The sequence below is a fragment of the Coregonus lavaretus genome (assembly GCF_964263955.1).
Source record: "Coregonus lavaretus genome assembly, chromosome: 1".
In the NCBI taxonomy this organism is placed as follows: Eukaryota; Metazoa; Chordata; class Actinopteri; order Salmoniformes; family Salmonidae; genus Coregonus; species Coregonus lavaretus.
The window spans coordinates 239,876-265,429 of NC_139988.1; the positions used below are offsets into that span (position 1 = coordinate 239,876).

General features: G+C 45.8%; 1 protein-coding gene across 1 annotated transcript in view; it reads right to left on the bottom strand.

Annotated features, from left to right (window-relative positions):
* LOC311118650 (uncharacterized protein) overlaps nucleotides 1-25,554 on the bottom strand; it is a gene marked incomplete at both ends in the record, with an annotated part of 194,103 nt that overhangs the window by 81,546 nt on the left and 87,003 nt on the right. The window contains 3 exons of the mRNA XM_084157660.1: nucleotides 3,701-3,814; nucleotides 10,161-10,283; nucleotides 12,874-13,107. Coding sequence (XP_084013786.1) covers nucleotides 3,701-3,814; nucleotides 10,161-10,283; nucleotides 12,874-13,107 — 471 coding nt within the window. The remainder of the gene's footprint in view (nucleotides 1-3,700; nucleotides 3,815-10,160; nucleotides 10,284-12,873; nucleotides 13,108-25,554) is intronic.

Here is a 25,554-nt window from a genome sequence, read left to right on the forward strand (position 1 = left end):
TTCATCTAGTTAACTCAGACAATTTCCCGAACAATTCAGATGGAAGTGACCTGAGAAATAATAGAGGGGCCTCTCGTCTGACATTAGATAAATGATCCCTTATGTTTTCAATATGGCCTCACATGACCCAGGCTGCAGCCCAAATGGCACTCTGTTCCCTTACAGTGCGCTACTTTTGACCAGAGCCCTGATACGTTTACTGGTGCTCTGGTCAGAAGTAGTGCACTATAAGGGAATAGAGTTCTATTTGGGATACAACCCAGTGTATTGAACATAATGAACACTGACATAGTTATAATGATTGCACACCTCTTGTACAGGACAGCATTAATTTACATGCATATAGGAATATTAGCATAGCTAATTACACTGGATTGCTGTAGGCAGTCAAGTTATATTGCTTTAAGACTTGACACATTAAAAACAATTAAAAAAACATTGCTTTACTTCACTTCGTAAAACAGACCTCAGCAAAGGTGTTGGATTTCTATTATTGAACTCCTACGTGATCACAACTGGTGTTGGATGGGTTTCTGTTATTGAACTCCTACGTGATCACAACTGGTGTTGGATGGGTTTCTGTTATTGAACTCCTACGTGATCACAACTGGTGTTGGATGGGTTTCTGTTATTGAACTCCTACGTGATCACAACTGGTGTTGGATGGGTTTCTGTTATTGAACTCCTACGTGATCACAACTGGTGTTGGATGGGTTTGTTATTGAACTCCTACGTGATCACAACTGGTGATGGATCAAGTTCTCCACATACGGGTAGCATAACTATATATTATCTAATTTCAATAAGAATCAGTTGATCTAACATTCAACTACACCCGAATAATTGTAGATCAGTGGTTCTCAAACCTCTCCTCGGGGACCCCCAGACCTTCTCCAACCTCTCCTCAGGGTCCCCCAGACCTTCTCCAACCTCTCCTCGGGGACCCCCAGACGTTCTCCAACCTCTCCTCGGGGACCCCCAGACGTTCTCCAACCTCTCCTCGGGGACCCCCAGACGTTCTCCAACCTATCCTCAGGGACCCCCAGACGTTCTCAAACCTCTCCTCAGAGACCTCCAGACGTTCTCCAACCTCTCCTCGGGGACCCCCAGACGTTCTCCAACCTCTCCTCTGGGACCCCCAGACATTCTCCAACCTCTCCTCGGGGACCCAAGACGTTCTCCAACCTCTCCTCGGGGACCCCCAGACGTTCTCCAACCTATCCTCAGGGACCCCCAGACGTTCTCAATCCTCTCCTCAGGGACCCCCAGACGTTCTCCAACCTATCCTCAGGGACCCCCAGACCTTCTCCAACCTCTCCTCGGGGACCCCCAGACGTTCTCCAACCTGTCCTCAGGGACCCCCAGACGTTCTCCAACCTCTCCTCGGGGACCCCCAGACGTTCTCCAACCTATCCTCAGGGACCCCCAGACGTTCTCAAACCTCTCCTCAGAGACCTCCAGACGTTCTCCAACCTCTCCTCGGGGACCCCCAGACGTTCTCCAACCTCTCCTCTGGGACCCCCAGACATTCTCCAACCTATCCTCAGGGACCCCCAGACGTTCTCAAACCTCTCCTCGGGGACCCCCAGACGTTCTCCAACCTCTCCTCGGGGACCCCCAGACGTTCTCCAACCTCTCCTCGGGGACCCCCAGACGTTCTCCAACCTCTCCTCGGGGACCCCCAGACGTTCTCAAACCTCTCCTCAGGGAACCCCAGACGTTCTCCAACCTATCCTCAGGGACCCCCAGACGTTCAAAAACCTCTCCTCGGGGACCCCCAGACGTTCTCCAACCTCTCCTCGGGGACCCCCAGACGTTCTCCAACCTATCCTCAGGGACCCCCAGACGTTCTCCAACCTCTCCTCGGGGACCCCCAGACGTTCTCCAACCTCTCCTCGGGGACCCCCAGACGTTCTCCAACCTCTCCTCGGGGACCCCCAGACGTTCTCCAACCTATCCTCAGGGACCCCCAGACGTTCTCCAACCTCTCCTCGGGGACCCCCAGACGTTCTCCAACCTATCCTCAGGGACCCCCAGACGTTCTCCAACCTATCCTCAGGGACCCCCAGACATTTCACCATGTAGTTGTAGCCCTGAACTAACTCAGCTGATTCACCTATTCAAGGGCTTGATGATTAGTTGACAAGGTGAATGAGGTGTGCTAGTTGTGGAATAGTTAAATACATGGAATGTCTGGGTAGCTCTCTAGGAACAGGGTTGGAGAGCCCTGTTCTATATCTTACATCTTAGAAACATACTTTAATGTAAGGTATTTCAAATGATTTATAAGGGGTTAATCATGATTATGGTTAATCATGCCCTCAAAGCTCATCACTAAGCTAACGATCCTGGGACTAAACACCTGCCTCTGCAACTGGACTTCCTGGACTTCCTGACGGGCCGCCCCCAGGTGGTAAGGGTAGGTAACAACACATCTGCCACACTGATCCTCAACACGGGGGCCCCTCAGGGGTGCGTGCTCAGTCCCCTCCTGTACTCCCTGTTCACCCATGACTGCATGGCCAGGCATGACTCCAACACCATCATTAAGTTTGCCGACGACACAACAGTGGTAGGCCTGATCACCGACAACGATGAGACAGCCTATAGGGAGGAGGTCAGAGACCTGGCCGTGTGGTGCCAGGATAACAACCTCTCCCTCAACGTGACCAAGATAAAGGAGATGATTGTGGACTACAGGAAAAAAAAGAGGACTGAGAACGCCCCCATTCTCATCGACGGGGCTGTAGTGGAACAGGTTGAGAGCTTCAAGTTCCTTGGTGTCCACATCACCAACAAACTATCATGGTCCAAACACACCAAGACAGTCGTGAAGAGGGCACGACAAAGCCTATTCCCCCTCAGGAGACTGAAAAGATTTGGCATGGGTCCTCAGATCCTCAAAAAATTATACAGCTGCACCATCGAGAGCATCCTGACTGGTTGCATCACCGCCTGGTATGGCAACTGCTTGGCCTCCGACCGCAAGGCACTACAGAGGGTAGTGCGTACGGCCCAGTACATCACTGGGGCCAAGCTTCCTGCCATCCAGGACCTCTATACCAGGCGGTGTCAGAGGAAGGCCCTCAAAATTGTCAAAGACTCCAGCCACCCTAGTCATAGACTGTTCTCTCTGCCTCCGCATGGCAAGCGGTACCGCTCAACAGCTTCTACCCCCAAGCCATAAGACTCCTGAATAGCTAATCATGGCTACCCGGACTATTTGCACTGCCCCCCCACCCCATCTTTTTACGCTGCTGCTACTCTGTTAATTATTTATGCATAGTCACTTTAACTCTACCCACATGTACATATTACTTCAACTACCTCAACTAGCCGGTACCCCCCTGTATATATAGCCTCCCTACTGTTATTTTATTTTACTTCTGCTCTTTTTTTCTCAACACTTTTTTGTTGTTTTATTCTACTTTTTTATTTAAAATAAATGCACTGTTGGTTAAGGGCTGTAAGTAAGCATTTCACTGTAATGTCTGCACCTGTTGTATTCGGCGCATGTGGCCAATACAATTTGATTTGATTTGATTTGATGTTTTGGTCCCAGATCTATTTGTGTGCCTTGCCAACCCCTACAGTCAATGTCCTGTGATGTCACACATGACATAAGGGTTAGAGCACAAACACATCCAGGTTAGATACATGCAGTGTGTGTGTGTGTGTGTGTGTGTGTGTGTGTGTGTACCTGTGACTCCGATTGGGCATAAGCAGCTGAATGCGTTGAGCTCATCAGAGCAGGAAGCTCCGTTGTGGCAGGGCTGGCTCAGACACTCATTTACCTCCATCTCACAGTTATTACCTGGAAAGACAGGAGAGGTTCACTGCATGAAGGTCCACACATGCATAGGCTACATACTGACGCACGCACACACACTGAACGCACACAGACACATGCCACACCCAGGAAAACACACACACACACACACACACACACACACAGAAGCATCTGCCAGATGTTGACACATGATGGGGTCCATAGATAACAGAACCCCTTTAATCAAATAAGCTTCCTTAATGATGTGAGGAAGAGAGGTAGGGGAAAAAGGTAGGGGGAGAGGAAGGGGGAGATGAAGGGGGAGAGGTAGGGGGGAGAGGAAGGGGGAGAGGAAGAGGGAGAGGAAGAGGGAGAGGTAGGGGGGAGAGGAAGGGGGGAGAGGAAGAGGGAGAGGAAGGGGAGAGGAAGGGGGAAGAGGTAGGGGGAGAGGAAGAGGGAGAGGTAGGGGGAGAGGAATGGGGAAGAGGTAGCGGGAAAGGAAGGGGGGATATGGAGAGGGAGAGGAAGAAGGAGAGACGTAGGGGTGAGAGGGAGAAGAAGGGGGGAGAGGAAGAGGGAGAGGTAGGGAGAGATGTAGGGGGAGAGGAAGGGGGGAGAGGAAGGGGGGAGAGGAAGGGGGGAGAGGAAGGGGGAGAGGAAGGGGGAGAGGAAGGGGGAGATGTAGGGGGAGAGGAAGGGGGAAGAGTATGATACTGAGAGAAGTGTGTAATGGAACTGTATGATACTGAGAGAAGTGGAACTGTATGATACTGAGAGAAGTGGAACTGTTTGATACTGAGAGAAGTGGAACTGTTTGATACTGAGAGAAGTGGAACTGTATGATACTGAGAGAAGTGTGTAATGGAACTGTATGATACTGAGAGAAGTGTGTAATGGAACTGTATGATACTGAGAGAAGTGGAACTGTATGATACTGAGAGAAGTGGAACTGTTTGATACTGAGAGAAGTGGAACTGTTTGATACTGAGAGAAGTGGAACTGTATGATACTGAGAGAAGTGTGTAATGGAACTGTATGATACTGAGAGAAGTGGAACTGTATGATACTGAGAGAAGTGTGTAATGGAACTGTATGATACTGAGAGAAGTGGAACTGTATGATACTGAGAGAAGTGGAACTGTATGATACTGAGAGAAGTGTGTAATGGAACTGTATGATACTGAGAGAAGTGGAACTGTATGATACTGAGAGAAGTGGAACTGTTTGATACTGAGAGAAGTGGAACTGTTTGATACTGAGAGAAGTGGAACTGTATGATACTGAGAGAAGTGGAACTGTATGATACTGAGAGAAGTGGAACTGTATGATACTGAGAGAAGTGGAACTGTATGATACTGAGAGAAGTGGAACTGTATGATACTGTATACAGCAATAATTAAATAGGATGGCATTGACTAGAATACAGTATAAAAAAGTTGGCGGGAGGTAAGTTTGGCTTATATGGTGTCGAGTAAAGCTTAAACCATGTATTTAGATTGTAGTTAGGTATTGTAGGTAGTTATCGTAGGTCATTGTAGTTATCGTAGGTTATTGTATGTAAGTATTGTAGGTAAGTATTGTATTCGACTGAGCCCGGTGAAGCACGAGGCTAGCTAACCCACTACCTGGACGAGCTAGCGGGTAGCTACTGGTAACTATTAGCAACTGTGGATAGTTGTTTCACGCTTGAGAGTACCTGTAATTACGCCAGCTAGCTGCCTACCATTCAGCAGTTTTTCTAACCTCATTGTCTGAAGCGTTAACGTTAGGTAGTTAGTAGCTACTGTGCTCGAAATGTAGCTAGCTTGTTGCTACCTGGATAGCTACTAAACAATAGCTGGAACGACCTAGCGAACAGACGCGAACTGGCTGAGTCGATTCAGTGGCTAGCTTTGCACTTGGCTAGCTAACAGTAGCTGCTAGGGATAAGTTATAACCTACATTTGTGTTTTGTTTTTTACATACTGGTAACCAGAGTCGTTCAAGTGAACTCGGGACATGGGTGACTAGTTAACATTAGCTTGGCTCTCTCTGTGTGTTCGTGCCGTGGGAGGAGGGGTTTCTTCGTTGGCAGAAAGCAATGGCTAGCTAGTATGCTAACTATTCTAGCTAACTAACTGGCTGAATAAGTTGACGACGGACTCGCTCAAGCTGTAGGGACTAACCCACAACGTTAGACACCGACACGAATGATCTGCTTGGCGTGTTGACACACTGGTGGTTTGTTGTGATCGAGTATTGGTGCTAAACCGTGTTGTTGGAGGCTGGCATGCCAGTTGGCTGTGGTGTCATAGGATTCGGTGCCCTGGACGGTTTTCACAGAAGAATACTGTACCAAGTTAGCTAGCTGAATAAACTAAGTTAGTCTATTCCTAGAAAACATTGAACCGCTGTAGTTTACAACAATTATAGTTTCTGAGGTGGAAGTTGGGAGAGTTATATTTGGGTGCTTCAGTGAAACCTGTCAACGATGCGTCTGTCTATTCCTGTTCTCTCCTCTCTGCACAGGCCAAACAAACGCCTCACACCGCGTGGCTGCTGCCACTCTAACCTGGTGGTCCCTGCGCGCATGACCCACGTGGAGTTCCAGGTCTCAGGCAGCCTATGGAAATGCCGTTCTGCGGCCAACAAGGCAGAGTTCATCTCAGCCTATGCTACCCTCCAGTCTCTCGACTTCTTGGCGCTGACGGAAACATGGATTACCACTGAAAACCCTGCTACTCCTACTGCTCTCTCCTCGTCTGACCATGTGTTCTCGCATACCCCGAGAGCATCTGGTCAGCGGGGTGGTGGCACAGGAATCCTCATCTCTCCCAAGTGGACATTCTCTCTTTTTCCCCTGACCCATCTGTCTATCTCCTCATTTGAATTCCATGCTGTCACAGTCACTAGCCCATTCAAGCTTAACATCCTTATCATTTATCGCCTTCCAGGTTCCCTTGGAACAGTTCATCAATGAGCTTGACGCCTTGATAAGTTCCTTTCCTGAGGATGGTTCACCCCTCACAGTTCTGGGTGACTTTAACCTCCCTACGTCTACCTTTGACGCATTTCTCTCTGCCTCCTTCTTTCCACTCCTCTCCTCTTTTGACCTCACCCTCTCACCGTCCCCCCCTACTCACAAGGCAGGCAATACGCTTGACCTTATCTTTACTAGATGCTGTTCTTCTACTAATCTCACTGCAACTCCCCTCCATGTCTCCGACCACTACTATATATCCTTTTCTCTCTCACTCTCCTCCAACACTACTCACTCTGCCCTTACTCAGATAGTAATGCGCCGTCGCAACCTTCGCTCTCTCTCTCCCGCTACTCTCTCCTCTTCCATCCTATCATCTCTTCCCTCTGCTCAATCCTTCTCCCTCCAATCTCCTGATTCTGCCTCCTCAACCCTCCTCTCCTCCCTTTCTGCATCCTTTGACTCTCTATGTCCCCTATCCTCCCGGCCGGCTCGGTCCTCCCCTCCTGCTCCGTGGTTTAACGACTCCTTGCGAGCTCACAGAACAGGGCTCCGGGCAGCCGAGCGGAAATGGAGGAAAACTAGACTCCCTGCGGACCTGGCATCTTTTCACTCCCTCCTCTCTACATTTTCTTCCTCTGTTTCTGCTGCTAAAGCCACTTTCTACCACTCTAAATTCCAAGCATCTGCCTCTAACCCTAGGAAGCTCTTTGCCACCTTCTCCTCCCCCCCACCCCTCCTCCTCCCTCTCTGTGGATACCGTCGTCAACCATTTTGAAAAGAAGGTTGACTTTATCCGATCCTCGTTTGTTAAGTCAAATGACACTGCTGGTCCTGCTCACACTGCCCTACCCTATGCTTTGACCTCTTTCTCCCCTCTCTCTCCAGATGAAATCTTGCGACTTGTGACGGCCGGCCGCCCAACAACCTGCCCGCTTGACCCTATCCCCTCCTCTCTTCTCCAGACCATTTCCGGAGACCTTCTCCCTTACCTCACCTCGCTCATCAACTCATCCTTGACCGCTGGCTATGTCCCTTCCGTCTTCAAGAGAGCGAGAGTTGCACCCCTTCTCAAAAAACCTACACTCGATCCCTCCGATGTCAACAACTACAGACCAGTATCCCTTCTTTCTTTTCTCTCCAAAACTCTTGAGCGTGCCGTCTTTAGCCAACTCTCTTGCTATCTCTCTCAGAATGACCTTCTTGATCCAAACCAGTCAGGTTTCAAGACTGGTCATTTAACTGAGACTGCTCTTCTCTGTGTCACGGAGGCTCTCCGCACTGCTAAAGCTAACTCTCTCTCCTCTGCTCTTGTCCCTCTAGACCTGTCTGCTGCCTTTGATACTGTGAACCATCAGATCCTCCTCTCCACCCTCTCTGAGTTGGGCATCTCCGGCGCGGCTCACTCTTGGATTGCATCCTACCTGACAGGTAGCTCCTACCAAGTGGCGTGGCGAGAATCTGTCTCCGCACCACGTGCTCTCACCACTGGTGTCCCCCAGGGCTCAGTTCTAGGCCCTCTCCTATTCTCGTTATACACCAAGTCACTTGGCTCTGTCATATCCTCACATGGCCTCTCCTATCATTGCTACGCAGACGACACACAACTAATCTTCTCCTTTCCCCCTTCTGATAACCAGGTGGCGAATCGCATCTCTGCATGTCTGGCAGACATATCAGTGTGGATGATGGATCACCACCTCAAGCTGAACCTCGGCAAGATGGAGCTGCTCTTCCTCCCGGGGAAGGACTGCCCGTTCCATGATCTCGCCATCACGGTTGACAACTCCGTTGTGTCTTCCTCCCAGAGTGCAAAAAGCCTTGGCGTGACCCTGGACAACACCCTGTCGTTCTCCGCTAACATCAAGGTGGTGACCCGATCCTGTAGGTTCATGTTCTACAACATTCGGAGAGTACGACCCTGCCGTACACAGGAAGCGGCACAGATCCTTATCCAGGCACTTGTCATCTCCCGTCTGGATTACTGCAACTCGCTGTTGGCTGGGCTCCCTGCCTGTGCCATTAAACCCCTACAACTCATCCAGAATGCCGCAGCCCGTCTGGTGTTCAACCTTCCCAAGTTCTCTCACGTCACCCCGCTCCTCCGCACACTCCACTGGCTTCCAGTTGAAGCTCGCATCTGCTACAAGACCATGGTGCTTGCCTACGGAGCTGTGAGGGGAACGGCACCTCCGTACCTTCAGGCTCTGATCAGTCCCTACACCCAAACGAGGGCATTGCGTTCATCCACCTCTGGCCTGCTGGCCCCCCTACCTCTGCGGAAGCACAGTTCCCGCTCAGCCCAGTCAAAACTGTTCGCTGCTCTGGCACCCCAATGGTGGAACAAGCTCCCTCGCGACGCGGCGGAGTCACTCACCACCTTCCGGAGACACTTGAAACCCCACCTCTTTAAGGAATACCTGGGATAGGATAAAGTAATCATTCTACCCCCCCACCCCCCCCTTACACCACCACCCAAAAAAAAAAAAAACATATTGTAAAGTGCTTATCCCACTGGCTATAAGGTGAATGCACCAATTTGTAAGTCGCTCTGGATAAGAGCGTCTGCTAAATGACGTAAATGTAAATGTAAGTGTGTAATGGAACTGTATGATACTGAGAGAAATGTGTAATGGAACTGTATGATACTGAGAGAAGTGTGTAATGGAACTGTATGATACTGGGAGAAGTGTGTAATGGAACTGTATGATACTGAGAGAAGTGGAACTGTATGATACTGAGAGAAGTGGAACTGTATGATACTGAGAGAAGTGTGTAATGGAACTGTATGATACTGAGAGAAGTGGAACTGTATGATACTGGGAGAAGTGTGTAATGGAACTGTATGATACTGAGAGAAGTGGAACTGTATGATACTGAGAGAAGTGTGTAATGGAACTGTATGATACTGAGAGAAGTGGAACTGTATGATACTGAGAGAAGTGTGTAATGGAACTGTATGATACTGAGAGAAGTGTGTAATGGAACTGTATGATACTGAGAGAAGTGTGTAATGGAACTGTATGATACTGAGAGAAATGTGTAATGGAACTGTATGATACTGAGAGAAATGTGTAATGGAACTGTATGATACTGAGAGAAATGTGTAATGGAACTGTATGATACTGGGAGAAGTGTGTAATGGAACTGTATGATACTGAGAGAAGTGGAACTGTATGATACTGAGAGAAGTGTGTAATGGAACTGTATGATACTGAGAGAAGTGGAACTGTATGATACTGAGAGAAATGTGTAATGGAACTGTATGATACTGGGAGAAGTGTGTAATGGAACTGCCGTATGATATGTGGAAGGTAAATAAGTGTTTAACAATACCTACATAGGGAGGCTCGAGGTCTTTGACACCAAAAGGCAAAGAGTCGATGGAGTTACGAGCAATGGGGATATTGCCTTGATAACATAGCTACTCACCAATAAATCCAGGTGCACAGAAACAATTGTAGCCGTTGATGGTGTCTTTGCAAATACTTAGAACACCGCACGGCTTCTCTTCACAGTCGTCTGTGTTCACCTCGCAGAATTGTCCCGTTAAACCTGCATGAAGAAGAAATGAATGAGACTAGTGGTTTTTGACCCTCTGAATTAAGGGGTGGAATAATGGGGGAATCATTTTGACATGTAATAATGTGTTTTTTAGTTAAATTCCTAGAACGTTCTATTGGCAGTTCACTGCGTGACATTATCCCAGTACTAAATACCTCTTTATCAAACATTACTCATCTCTCTGGGATGCTATTGGCTCCATAACCCACTAACACACCTTTCTATTGGCTCCTTAACCAACTAACACACCTTTCTATTGGCTCCTTAACCCACTAACACACCTTTATATTGGCTCCTTAACCCACTAACACACCTTTTTATTGGCTCCTTAACCCACTAACACACCTTTCTATAGCTCCTTAACCCACTAACACACCTTTCTATTGGCTCCTTAACCCACTAACACACCTTTCTATTAGCTCCTTAACCCACTAACACACCTTTCTATTGGGTCCTTAACCACTAACACACCTTCTATTGGCTCCTTAACCCACTAACATAACTTTCTATTAGCTCCTTAACCCACTAACATACCTTTCTATTAGCTCCTTACCCACTAACACACCTTTCTATTGGCTCCTTAACCCACTAACATAACTTTCTATTAGCTCCTTAACCCACTAACACACCTTTCTATTAGCTCCTTAACCCACTAACACACCTTCTATTGGCTCCTTAACCCACTAACATACCTTCTATTGGCTCCTTAACCCACTAACACACCTTTCTATTGGCTCCTTACCCACTAACACACCTTTCTATTAGCTCCTTAACCCACTAACACCCCTTTCTATTGGCTCCTTAACCCACTAACATACCTTTCTATTGGCTCCTTAACCCACTAACACACCTTTCTATTGGCTCCTTACCCACTAACACACCTATATTGTCTCCTTAACCCACTAACATACCTTCTATTGGCTCCTTACCCACTAACACACCTTCTATTGGCTCCTTAACCCACTAACACACCTTTCTATTAGCTCCTTAACCCACTAACACACCTTTCTATTGGCTCCTTAACCCACTAACACACCTTTCTATTGGCTCCTTAACCCACTAACACACCTTTCTATTAGCTCCTTAACCCACTAAAACACCTTTCTATTGGCTCCTTAACCCACTAACACACCTTTCTATTTGCTCCTTAACCCACTAACACACCTTTCTATTGGCTCCTTACCTACTAACATACGTTCTATTGGCTCCTTAACCCACTAACACACCTTTCTATTGGCTCCTTACCCACTAACACACCTCTATTGGCTCCTTAACCCACTAACACACATTTCTATTAGCTCCTTAACCCACTAACACACCTGCTATTGGCTCCTTAACCCACTAACACACCTTTCTATTGGCTCCTTAACCCACTAACACACCTTTCTATTAGCTCCTTAACCCACTAACACACCTTTCTATTGGCTCCTTAACCCACTAACACACCTTTCTATTAGCTCCTTAACCCACTAACACACCTTCTATTGGCTCCTTAACCCACTAACATACCTTCTATTGGCTCCTTAACCCACTAACACACCTTTCTATTGGCTCCTTACCCACTAACACACCTCTATTAGCTCCTTAACCCACTAACACACCTTTCTATTGGCTCCTTACCCACTAACACACCTTCTATTGGCTCCTTAACCCAAAAACACACATTCTATTAGCTCCTTAACCCACCTTACTATTGGCTCCTTAACCCACTAACACACCTTATATTGGCTCCTTACCCACTAACACACATTTCTTTTGGCTCCTTAACCCACTAACACACCTTACTATTGGCTCCTTACCCCACTAACACACCTTTCTATTGGCTCCTTAACCCACTAACACACCTTCTATTGGCTCCTTACCCACTAACATACCTTCCATTGGCTCCTTAACCCACTAACACACCTTTCTATTGGCTCCTTAACCCACTAACACACCTTTCTATTGGCTCCTTACCCACTAACACACCTTCTATTGGCTCCTTACACACTAACACACCTTTCTATTGGCTCCTTACCCACTAACACACATTTATATTGGCTCCTTACCCCACTAACACACCTTTCTATTGGCTCCTTACCCACTAACACACCTTCCTATTGGCTCCTTACCCCACTAACACACTTTTCTATTGGCTCCTTAACCCACTAACACACCTTTCTATTGGCTCCTTAACCCACTAACACACCTTTCTATTGGCTCCTTAACCCACTAGCACACCTTTCTACTGGCTCCTATCTACTGCTTAACTTAAGCCACTATCATACCTGATTCAATTGGTCAACTACTCACCAAAGCCTTTATCAATTCAATCAGGTGTTCTAGTTTTAGTATGAAATAAGTGGGACGGCTGGGGGTACTTGAGGAGAGGTTTAGGAAACAGTGCATTAATATTTAGTATTCAGTCATCCTAAATGCAGGGACAAGACCCTGAAATAAATATTAACATCACCACAGGTTTCAGTAACAAGGAGCCAATGTCTTACAGGGCAACGCACGCACGCGCACACTCCAAGCACGCACCCCCCCCCCCCATTAAAATCACCCCCCCCTGGTTCTTTGTTCCTGGTGATTAGCTTACCGGGTAAACAATGACACTTGAATCCTCTCGGTAGATCCACACACTTTGATCCGTGATGACACAGCCCATCCACGCAGTGACTTATGGGGATTTCGCACAGCCGTCCCATGTACCCGTGTTGGCAGACGCAACTGAAGCCGTTCGCCAGCTCTTCACAGAACAGGGTCCCCTCCGGGTCACAGGGATTCAACACACACTGGTTCACGGGTGCAGAGCAGTCATGGGCTCCCCATCCTGTATGCATTGGGGTTTGGATCAAAGAGCTGATTGATGTCTGTGTGTGTTGAATAGGAGCTGTGTTCTGTGTTCTATTCTTCTAGCCACACCACTACTGTCACACAGGCTTGGATTTGCATTTCTCAAGACGCTCCTGTCATTGCAAGACGTTTTTCCTTTATATAATTTCTGCTTTACATATGTTATGTTTTTCTTAGTTAGATAGAGGCCCTTAGCCAGTGGAAATACTAGGAAATAGGATTTGATAGAGGCCCTTAGACAGTGGAAATACAAATATAGTCCAACCACCAACCTACATATAGGAATTGAGGGGAGTTTGTATTTTCCTACATGTATAATTAGACACTCATTCAAGTAATGCATGGCTTTGGTCGACTACTCTCTATTATGATCTGGTGGATGTTATTTAAATTAGGTTTGGTAATAATAGGGCGCACACAGAGTCATCAATAACAATAACAGAGTCTCTCTTTGCCAGCGTCCCAAATGACACCCTATTCCCTATACTACTTTTGACCAGAGCCATATGGGGCCATTTAGGACTCAGTCTTTTACTACCGAATTTACAAAAAGGGATTAATGTAGAATAAACAACAAGAGCGTCTAAAAACAACCGGAGGGCCTTAATGAATAAATCGCTTAACAGTGATTGCGTACAAAGATGGAGGCATAATACTAATTTGACTTTAATGGATTACAGATATAAGATCTTAATTTGATCACCCTGTTGCAGGATAACTTTCCTGAAATGCAGGAAATAAAAAAACGAGGTGTTTTGTGGTTTCATGTACCTTAAGCAGAGCCAGATAACAATATATCAACAGGATTAATCACCCAGATGCAGGTATTTTGTAACTTTACTGTAAGCTAAACTCTTAGAGAAAATGGTTCTAAAGGGTTGGAGGGAGAAGGGGTTGTAGATGGAACCTTGGAACCAAGGAGGTCCTTCTGAAGAAAGGGTTCTAAAAAAGAACCAGAAGGGTTTCTACAGGGGCAAGTCAAAGAAGCATTTCTGGTTGTAGGTAGGACCTTGTTTTCTCAGAGTAAACAGTAGTTTTCAGTACAGTGCAGTATCTGATGATTAAATGACAACCTTTACCTGATGGACAAGTGCAGTGAACCACTCCAGCAAAGATATAACAGGTGCCGCCATTTTTGCATTTTGTCCTATCCCCTGACGCACATTCAATAACAGGTGTAGAGCAGTTTTTATCTGGAAAAGTCAAACAAAAACATTTTCAGAAGGACAAATACAACAAAACCACTGGGAACAACCAACATCACATCATTATTGTACAACAGAACCACTGTGCACAACCAACATCACATCATCACATCACAAGTGTTCATGGAACCTTGTACATTACATAAATTGTACCAGATATTTCCAAGTTGTCCCAGATTTCCTGTAAACATCATGACGTCATACAAACATTTGGCAAAAAACACATCCTAGTGTGTAACCGGCTTTATTGAAATGAGGCACAGAATGAATTCAGAATGGGTCACAATGATGATCAGACAGTGTGAGGCGACGCAGTGACAGCAGTATGACAGTACGACAGTAGTGTGACTGAATCACATACAGAAAGCTAGTGATACTGCAACAGGAGTCACATGGTGCATCCCAAAATACACCCTATTCCCTTATAGTCTCTCTCTCTCTCTAAGATGTCCTCGCCTAGTTGGTGTTAGGTGAGGTCCTGACCTAGTTGGTGTTAGGTTAGGTCCTGACCTAGTTGGTGTTAGGTGAGGTCCTGACCTAGTTGGTGTTAGGTGAGGTCCTGACCTAGTTGGTGTTGGTGAGGTCCTGACCTAGTTGGTGTTAGGTGAGGTCCTGACCTAGTTGGTGTTAGGTGAGGTCCTGACCTAGTTGGTGTTAGGTGAGGTCCTGACCTAGTTGGTGTTAGGTGAGGTCCTGACCTAGTTGGTGTTAGGTGAGGTCCTGACCTAGTTGGTGTTAGGTGAGGTCCTGACCTAGTTGGTGTTAGGTGAGGTCCTGACCTAATTGGTGTTAGGTGAGGTCCTGACCTAGTTGGTGTTAGGTGAGGGCATCACCTAGTTGGTGTTAGGTGAGGTCCTGACCTAGTTGGTGTTAGGTGAGGGCCTCACCTAGTTGGTGTTAGGTGAGGACCTAGTTGGTGTTAGGTGAGGTCCTGACCTAGTTGGTGTTAGGTGAGGTCCTGACCTAGTTGGTGTTAGGTGAGGTCCTCACCTAACACCAACTAGGTCAGGACCTCACCTAACACCAACTAGGTCAGGCCCTCACCTAACACCAACTAGGTCAGGCCTTCACCTAACACCAACTAGGTCAGGACCTCACCTAACACCAACTAGGTCAGGACCTCACCTAACACCAACTAGGTCAGGACCTCACCTAACACCAACTAGGTGAGGCCCTCACCTAACACCAACTAGGTCAGGACCTCACCTAACACCAACTAGGTCAGGACCTCACCTAACACCAACTAGGTCAGGACCTCACCTAACACCAACTAGGTCAGGACCTCACCTAACACCAACTAGGTCAGGACCTCACCTAACACCAACTAGGTCAGGACCTCACCTAACACCAACTAGGTGAGGCCCTCACCTAACACCAACTAGGTGAGGCCCTCACCTAACACCAACTAGGTGAGGCCCTCACCTAACACCAACTAGGTCAGGACCTCACCTAACACCAACTAGGTCAGGACCTCACCTAACACCAACTAGGTGAGGCCCTCACCTAACACCAACTAGGTCAGGACCTCACCTAACACCAACTAGGTCAGGACCTCACCTAACACCAACTAGGTCAGGACCTCACCTAACACCAATTAGGTCAGGACCTCACCTAACACCAACTAGGTCAGGACCTCACCTAACACCAACTAGGTCAGGACCTCACCTAACACCAACTAGGTGAGGCCCTCACCTAACACCAACTAGGTGAGGCCCTCACCTAACACCAACTAGGTCAGGACCTCACCTAACACCAACTAGGTCAGGACCTCACCTAACACCAACTAGGTCAGGACCTCACCTGACACCAACTAGGTCAGGACCTCACCTAACACCAACTAGGTCAGGACCTAACCTAACACCAACTAGGTCAGGACCTCACCTAACACCAACTAGGTGAGGCCCTCACCTAACACCAACTAGGTCAGGTTCTCACCTAACACCAACTAGGTGATGCCCTCACCTAACACCAACTAGGTCAGGACCTCACCTAACACCAACTAGGTCAGGACCTCACCTAACACCAACTAGGTCAGGACCTCACCTAACACCAACTAGGTCAGGACCTCACCTAACACCAACTAGGTCAGGACCTCACCTAACACCAACTAGGTGAGGCCCTCACCTAACACCAACTAGGACAGGACCCCACCTAACACCAACTAGGTCAGGACCTCACCTAACACCAACTAGGTCAGGACCTCACCTAACACCAACTAGGTCAGGACCTCACCTAACACCAACTAGGTGAGGCCCCCTGCCACGCCCACCACCTAAGCCACTTTTTGATCCAGGAAAAACCCTGAAAAGGTGCCTGAAGAAGTCCTGCATCATCATCAAGGACCTCACACAACCCAGCCACGAGCTGTTCTCTCCCTTACCGTCGGGCAGACGGTATCGGAGCAGGAGGTCTGATATCAACAGGCTCAGAGACTGTTACTATCTGCAAGCCATCAGACTGCTGAACACTTGAACTGGACTGACCACCTGCACTGACTCTCAGCACCTTAGCACACATGCACTCACTCACTCACAGACCTACACAGACACATATCCACACAGACACACACATACACATATCCACACAGACACACACATACACATATCCACACACACACACACATACACATATCCACACACACACACACACACACACACACACACACACACACACACACACACACACACACACACACCACAACTGCTGCTACCAGACTCTTACTATGATTGCTAAATACTGTACAATTTAAACACTTGCCCCCTAATCCCTCCTTCCCTAAAACACATGTAAATATTGGACTATAAATGGTTCCTTCCTGTATTCTACTGATGCTAACATGTTTATTCTATTCTACTGAGACATTTACTTTATGTTCCTATTCTTATCTTTTATTATTGCTTATTGTTGTTGCATTGTCCAGAAGGAATCTGCAAGTAAGCATTTCATTGGATGGTGTCTACCATGTGTATCCTGTACATACGACTAATAAAACTTGAATGTAAGGATGGAATGCAGAATAAACATGAACTAGATGTACTGTAAGTGTTGGAGCCTGGCATAATATGTCTGCCAGAGATCATCCGTACTCCACACAGGATTGTAAGAGTATTATCATCTTAGTTTGAGGCCCTTTACTCTCTAGTCTTCCCCTCAGGAGCAGGAATAAAGATGGCTCTAACAGACATGGGTTCAAAAAGTATTTGAAATATTTCAAATACTTGGCACTCCAGGCAGGCTAGAGAAAACACTCAGATGGGCGGGATTTACAGTTTTGGACTATTCTATTGGTCCATTAAGCCAGGCACACTCAATCAAGAATAGACAAAGTGTGTGAAATGATTTCAAATAGTATTTGAACCCAGGACTGATCTCTAATACACTTCTATGCACTTCCAGTATTCCAGTTAAGATGCTCTTGAGTCAGTCAATTAGCAAACAGCTTACAGTGACAACTCTGACAATCTTTAGGCCTATACTCCTCAAATGTTACCACCATTAGGCTGCATTAGGCTGACGGGTTGATATATTGTGAATTTTTTGTATCCACAGACATGACCAGAATACTCAAGACCTTTGTAGTTATTACAGACCATATACAGTGAGGGACGGTTTCCCGGACATAGATTATTTATGACTTAATAAGAATGATAACATTAATCTCTTACCAACAAACCCCACTGGGCAGACGCATTCATAGTCGGCAACCAGGTCAACACATGTGGAATTGTTGGCGCAGAATCCATAGACACATTCATCATAGTTGATTTCACAGTTCAGCCCCTGAAAACCTATACCAGGAGGAGAAGACGTCTCACTATCACATACAGTGGGATGGTAGAGTAGATCAGACTTACAAACCAACTCAAAGTGTTCAGCATCACATGGGGATGACAAGTAAAAGAGGCGGCCATGTTTTTATTCAGCCAGTTAGACTTGGCAGCACATGACCAGGCATACGTACTGGACACTACATGTGATGAACAAGTCATTCGTTTGTTTTTGCTTTCTGTTATTGCAGTTTTGAGTGTATTTCTCCTGCTTTTTAAAGAAAACTAGAAAAAATGTTTCATAAAGAGATATCCTGGATTAAAGTCCATTTAGGGACTACCCTCATGTTTCTAAACATTTACTGTACAGTATTTTACCTATATGATCTCATCAAACCATCTTCACACTTAAACACCTAATTCCTGTCATAAATTGGTCGGCGCCATTTATGTCATTAAGTTATGAGTGGAGAGGGGCGAAGGGGCATAAATATCAGGCAATTTTGCCAATAATTTATTGGCTGTGTCGTCGATGTCCTACCTGTGAGACATACCTCTGATTAAACCTTGATTGCGGCCGAGGACTGTTATGCATTATTAATGGACAAAGGATAATTGTCAAGTTTTATGACATGGAGAGAGCTGGAAATTGGTTCCATGGATAGGTCCGTCCTAAATGGCACCCTATTCCTTATATAATGAACTACTTTTCACTAGAGCCCATAGGGTTAGCCCTGGTCAAAGGTAGTGCACTATATATGGAATAGGGTGCCATTTGGAACACAGTTCTGGTCAGTAGTGAGGAATGATGAGAATTTGCCGTGCACCGATGGTGCTGATAGCCTGACATTAGTCATGGGTACCTCTGCAGCCACGGTCTGTGACAGTGCTAATGATAGTCATTTTGTAGCGTGACCATGCAGCGGAATACGTTTATGGGAGCAGAAAATGTCAGAGAATTGGAGTAGAGCTAGTAGAGTTCTACAGCTCGCTGTCCTTCACTTCATGGCATTAACCTTTCATCTTGTTTAGCTAGTAGAGTTCTACAGCTCGCTGTCCTTCACTTCATGGCATTAACCTTTCATCTTGTTTAGCTAGTAGAGTTCTACAGCTCGCTGTCCTTCACTTCATGGCATTAACCTTTCATCTTGTTTAGCTAGTAGAGTTCTACAGCTCGCTGTTCTTCACTTCATGGCATTAACCTTTCATCTTGTTTAGCTAGTAGAGTTCTACAGCTCGCTGTCCTTCACTTCATGGCATTAACCTTTCATCTTGTTTAGCTAGTAGAGTTCTAGAGCTCGCTGTCCTTCATTTCATGGCATTAACCTTTCATCTTGTTTAGCTAGTAGAGTTCTACAGCTCGCTGTCCTTCACTTCATGGCATTAACCTTTCATCTTGTTTAGCTAGTAGAGTTCTACAGCTCGCTGTCCTTCACTTCATGGCATTAACCTTTCATCTTGTTTAGCTAGTAGAGTTCTACAGCTCGCTGTTCTTCACTTCATGGCATTAACCTTTCATCTTGTTTAGCTAGTAGAGTTCTACAGCTCGCTGTCCTTCACTTCATGGCATTAACCTTTCATCTTGTTTAGCCTTTCCCCCTTCTGATAACCAGGTGGCGAATTGCATCTCTGCATGTCTGGCAGACATATCAGTATGGATGACGGATCACCACCTCAAGCTGAACCCTGGCAAGACGGAGCTGCTCTTCCTCCCGGGGAAGGACTGCCCGTTCCATGATCTCGCCATCACGGTTGACAACTCCGCTGTGTCCTCCTCCCAGAGTGCGAAGAGCCTAGGCGTGACCCTGGACAACACCCTGTCGTTCTCCGCCAACATCAAGGCGGTGACCCGCTCCTGCAGGTTCATGCTCTACAACATTCGGAGAGTACGACCCTGCCTTACACAGGAAGCGGCACAGGTCCTAATCCAGGCACTTGTCATCTCCCGTCTGGACTACTGCAACTCGCTGTTGGCTGGCCTCCCTGCCTGTGCCATTAAACCCCTACAACTCATCCAGAATGCCGCATCCCGTCTGGTGTTCAACCTTCCCAAGTTCTCTCACGTCACCCCCCTCCTCCGCACACTCCACTGGCTTCCAGTTGAAGCTCGCATCCGCTACAAGACCATGGTGCTTGCCTATGGAGCAGTGAGGGGAACGGCACCTCTGTACCTTCAGGCTCTGATCAGTCCCTACACCCAAACGAGGGCATTGCGTTCATCCACCTCTGGCCTGCTGGCTCCCCTTCCTCTGCGGAAGCATAGCTCCCGCTCAGCCCAGTCAAAACTGTTCGCTGCTCTGGCACCCCAATGGTGGAACAAGCTCCCTCACGACGCCAGGACAGCGGAGTCACTCACCACCTTCCGGAGACATTTGAAACCCCACCTCTTTAAGGAATACCTGGGATAGGATAAAGTATTCCTTCTAACCCCCCCCCAATTGTAAAGTGGTTATCCCACTGGCTATAGGGTGAACGCACCAATTTGTGAGTCGCTCTGGCTAAGAGCGTCTACTAAATGACGTTAATGTGCCCTTGAGCAAGGCACTTAACCCTAATTGCTCCTGTAAGTCGCTCTGGATAAGAGCGTCTGCTAAATGACTAAAATGTAATGTAAATGTAGTAGAGTTCTAGAGCTCGCTGTCCTTCATTTCATGGCATTAACCTTTCATCTTGTTTAGCTAGTAGAGTTCTACAGCTCGCTGTCCTTCACTTCATGGCATTAACCTTTCATCTTGTTTAGCTAGTAGAGTTCTACAGCTCGCTGTCCTTCACTTCATGGCATTAACCTTTCATCTTGTTTAGCTAGTAGAGTTCTACAGCTCGCTGTACTTCACTTCATGGCATTAACCTTTCATCCCATACGTAAAAATGTATGCGCACATGACTGTAAGTCGCTTTGGATAAAAGCGTCTGCTAAATGGCATATTATTATTATTATTATTATTATCTTGTTTAGCTAGTAGAGTTCTACAGCTCGCTGTACTTCACTTCATGGCATTAACCTTTCATCCCATACGTAAAAATGTATGCGCACATGACTGTAAGTCGCTTTGGATAAAAGCGTCTGCTAAAAGGCATATTATTATTATTATTATTATTATTATCTTGTTTAGCTAGTAGAGTTCTACAGCTCGCTGTCCTTCACTTCATGGCATTAACCTTTCATCTTGTTTAGCTAGTAGAGTTCTACAGCTCGCTGTTCTTCACTTCATGGCATTAACCTTTCATCTTGTTTAGCTAGTAGAGTTCTACAGCTCGCTGTCCTTCACTTCATGGCATTAACCTTTCATCTTGTTTAGCTAGTAGAGTTCTACAGCTCGCTGTCCTTCACTTCATGGCATTAACCTTTCATCTTGTTTAGCTAGTAGAGTTCTACAGCTCGCTGTTCTTCACTTCATGGCATTAACCTTTCATCTTGTTTAGCTAAGAGCTCTACAGCTCGCTGTCCTTCACTTCATGGCATTAACCTTTCATCTTGTTTAGCTAGTAGAGTTCTACAGCTCGCTGTCCTTCACTTCATGGCATTAACCTTTCATCTTGTTTAGCTAAGAGCTCTACAGCTCGCTGTCCTTCACTTCATGGCATTAACCTTTCATCTTGTTTAGCTAAGAGCTCTACAGCTCGCTGTCCTTCACTTCATGGCATTAACCTTTCATCTTGTTTAGCTAAGAGCTCTACAGCTCGCTATTCTTCACTTCATGGCATTAACCTTTCATCTTGTTTAGCTAGTAGAGTTCTACAGCTCGCTGTCCTTCACTTCATGGCATTAACCTTTCATCTTGTTTAGCTAGTAGAGTTCTACAGCTCGCTGTCCTTCACTTCATGGCATTAACCTTTCATCTTGTTTAGCTAGTAGAGTTCTACAGCTCGCTGTACTTCACTTCATGGCATTAACCTTTCATCCCATACGTAAAAATGTATGCGCACATGACTGTAAGTCGCTTTGGATAAAAGCGTCTGCTAAATGGCATATTATTATTATTATTATTATTATCTTGTTTAGCTAGTAGAGTTCTACAGCTCGCTGTACTTCACTTCATGGCATTAACCTTTCATCCCATACGTAAAAATGTATGCGCACATGACTGTAAGTCGCTTTGGATAAAAGCGTCTGCTAAATGGCATATTATTATTATTATTATTATTATTATTATTATCTTGTTTAGCTAGTAGAGTTCTACAGCTCGCTGTCCTTCACTTCATGGCATTAACCTTTCATCTTGTTTAGCTAGTAGAGTTCTACAGCTCGCTGTTCTTCACTTCATGGCATTAACCTTTCATCTTGTTTAGCTAGTAGAGTTCTACAGCTCGCTGTCCTTCACTTCATGGCATTAACCTTTCATCTTGTTTAGCTAGTAGAGTTCTACAGCTCGCTGTCCTTCACTTCATGGCATTAACCTTTCATCTTGTTTAGCTAGTAGAGTTCTACAGCTCGCTGTTCTTCACTTCATGGCATTAACCTTTCATCTTGTTTAGCTAAGAGCTCTACAGCTCGCTGTCCTTCACTTCATGGCATTAACCTTTCATCTTGTTTAGCTAGTAGAGTTCTACAGCTCGCTGTCCTTCACTTCATGGCATTAACCTTTCATCTTGTTTAGCTAAGAGCTCTACAGCTTGCTGTCCTTCACTTCATGGCATTAACCTTTCATCTTGTTTAGCTAAGAGCTCTACAGCTCGCTGTCCTTCACTTCATGGCATTAACCTTTCATCTTGTTTAGCTAAGAGCTCTACAGCTCGCTGTTCTTCACTTCATGGCATTAACCTTTCATCTTGTTTAGCTAGTAGAGTTCTACAGCTCGCTGTCCTTCACTTCATGGCATTAACCTTTCATCTTGTTTAGCTAGTAGAGTTCTACAGCTCGCTGTCCTTCACTTCATGGCATTAACCTTTCATCTTGTTTAGCTAGTAGAGTTCTACAGCTCGCTGTCCTTCACTTCATGGCATTAACCTTTCATCTTGTTTAGCTAGTAGAGTTCTACAGCTCGCTGTCCTTCACTTCATGGCATTAACCTTTCATCTTGTTTAGCTAGTAGAGTTCTACAGCTCGCTGTCCTTCACTTCATGGCATTAACCTTTCATCTTGTTTAGCTAGTAGAGTTCTACAGCTCGCTGTACTTCACTTCATGGCATTAACCTTTCATCCCATACGTAAAAATGTATGCGCACATGACTGTAAGTCGCTTTGGATAAAAGCGTCTGCTAAATGGCATATTATTATTATTATTATTATCTTGTTTAGCTAGTAGAGTTCTACAGCTCGCTGTACTTCACTTCATGGCATTAACCTTTCATCCCATACGTAAAAATGTATGCGCACATGACTGTTAGTCGCTTTGGATAAAAGCGTCTGCTAAAAGGCATATTATTATTATTATTATTATTATTATTATCTTGTTTAGCTAGTAGAGTTCTACAGCTCGCTGTCCTTCACTTCATGGCATTAACCTTTCATCTTGTTTAGCTAGTAGAGTTCTACAGCTCGCTGTTCTTCACTTCATGGCATTAACCTTTCATCTTGTTTAGCTAGTAGAGTTCTACAGCTCGCTGTCCTTCACTTCATGGCATTAACCTTTCATCTTGTTTAGCTAGTAGAGTTCTACAGCTCGCTGTCCTTCACTTCATGGCATTAACCTTTCATCTTGTTTAGCTAGTAGAGTTCTACAGCTCGCTGTTCTTCACTTCATGGCATTAACCTTTCATCTTGTTTAGCTAAGAGCTCTACAGCTCGCTGTCCTTCACTTCATGGCATTAACCTTTCATCTTGTTTAGCTAGTAGAGTTCTACAGCTCGCTGTCCTTCACTTCATGGCATTAACCTTTCATCTTGTTTAGCTAAGAGCTCTACAGCTTGCTGTCCTTCACTTCATGGCATTAACCTTTCATCTTGTTTAGCTAAGAGCTCTACAGCTCGCTGTCCTTCACTTCATGGCATTAACCTTTCATCTTGTTTAGCTAAGAGCTCTACAGCTCGCTGTTCTTCACTTCATGGCATTAACCTTTCATCTTGTTTAGCTAGTAGAGTTCTACAGCTCGCTGTCCTTCACTTCATGGCATTAACCTTTCATCTTGTTTAGCTAGTAGAGTTCTACAGCTCGCTGTCCTTCACTTCATGGCATTAACCTTTCATCTTGTTTAGCTAGTAGAGTTCTACAGCTCGCTGTCCTTCACTTCATGGCATTAACCTTTCATCTTGTTTAGCTAGTAGAGTTCTACAGCTCGCTGTCCTTCACTTCATGGCATTAACCTTTCATCTTGTTTAGCTAGTAGAGTTCTACAGCTCGCTGTCCTTCACTTCATGGCATTAACCTTTCATCTTGTTTAGCTAGTAGAGTTCTACAGCTCGCTGTCCTTCACTTCATGGCATTAACCTTTCATCTTGTTTAGCTAGTAGAGTTCTACAGCTCGCTGTCCTTCACTTCATGGCATTAACCTTTCATCTTGTTTAGCTAGTAGAGTTCTACAGCTCGCTGTCCTTCACTTCATGGCATTAACCTTTCATCTTGTTTAGCTAGTAGAGTTCTACAGCTCGCTGTCCTTCACTTCATGGCATTAACCTTTCATCTTGTTTAGCTAGTAGAGTTCTACAGCTCGCTGTCTTTCACTTCATGGCATTAACCTTTCATCTTGTTTAGCTAGTAGAGTTCTACAGCTCGCTGTCCTTCACTTCATGGCATTAACCTTTCATCTTGTTTAGCTAGTAGAGTTCTACAGCTCGCTGTTCTTCACTTCATGGCATTAACCTTTCATCTTGTTTAGCTAAGAGCTCTACAGCTCGCTGTCCTTCACTTCATGGCATTAACCTTTCATCTTGTTTAGCTAGTAGAGTTCTACAGCTCGCTGTCCTTCACTTCATGGCATTAACCTTTCATCTTGTTTAGCTAAGAGCTCTACAGCTTGCTGTCCTTCACTTCATGGCATTAACCTTTCATCTTGTTTAGCTAAGAGCTCTACAGCTCGCTGTCCTTCACTTCATGGCATTAACCTTTCATCTTGTTTAGCTAAGAGCTCTACAGCTCGCTGTTCTTCACTTCATGGCATTAACCTTTCATCTTGTTTAGCTAGTAGAGTTCTACAGCTCGCTGTCCTTCACTTCATGGCATTAACCTTTCATCTTGTTTAGCTAGTAGAGTTCTACAGCTCGCTGTCCTTCACTTCATGGCATTAACCTTTCATCTTGTTTAGCTAGTAGAGTTCTACAGCTCGCTGTCCTTCACTTCATGGCATTAACCTTTCATCTTGTTTAGCTAGTAGAGTTCTACAGCTCGCTGTCCTTCACTTCATGGCATTAACCTTTCATCTTGTTTAGCTAGTAGAGTTCTACAGCTCGCTGTCCTTCACTTCATGGCATTAACCTTTCATCTTGTTTAGCTAGTAGAGTTCTACAGCTCGCTGTCCTTCACTTCATGGCATTAACCTTTCATCTTGTTTAGCTAGTAGAGTTCTACAGCTCGCT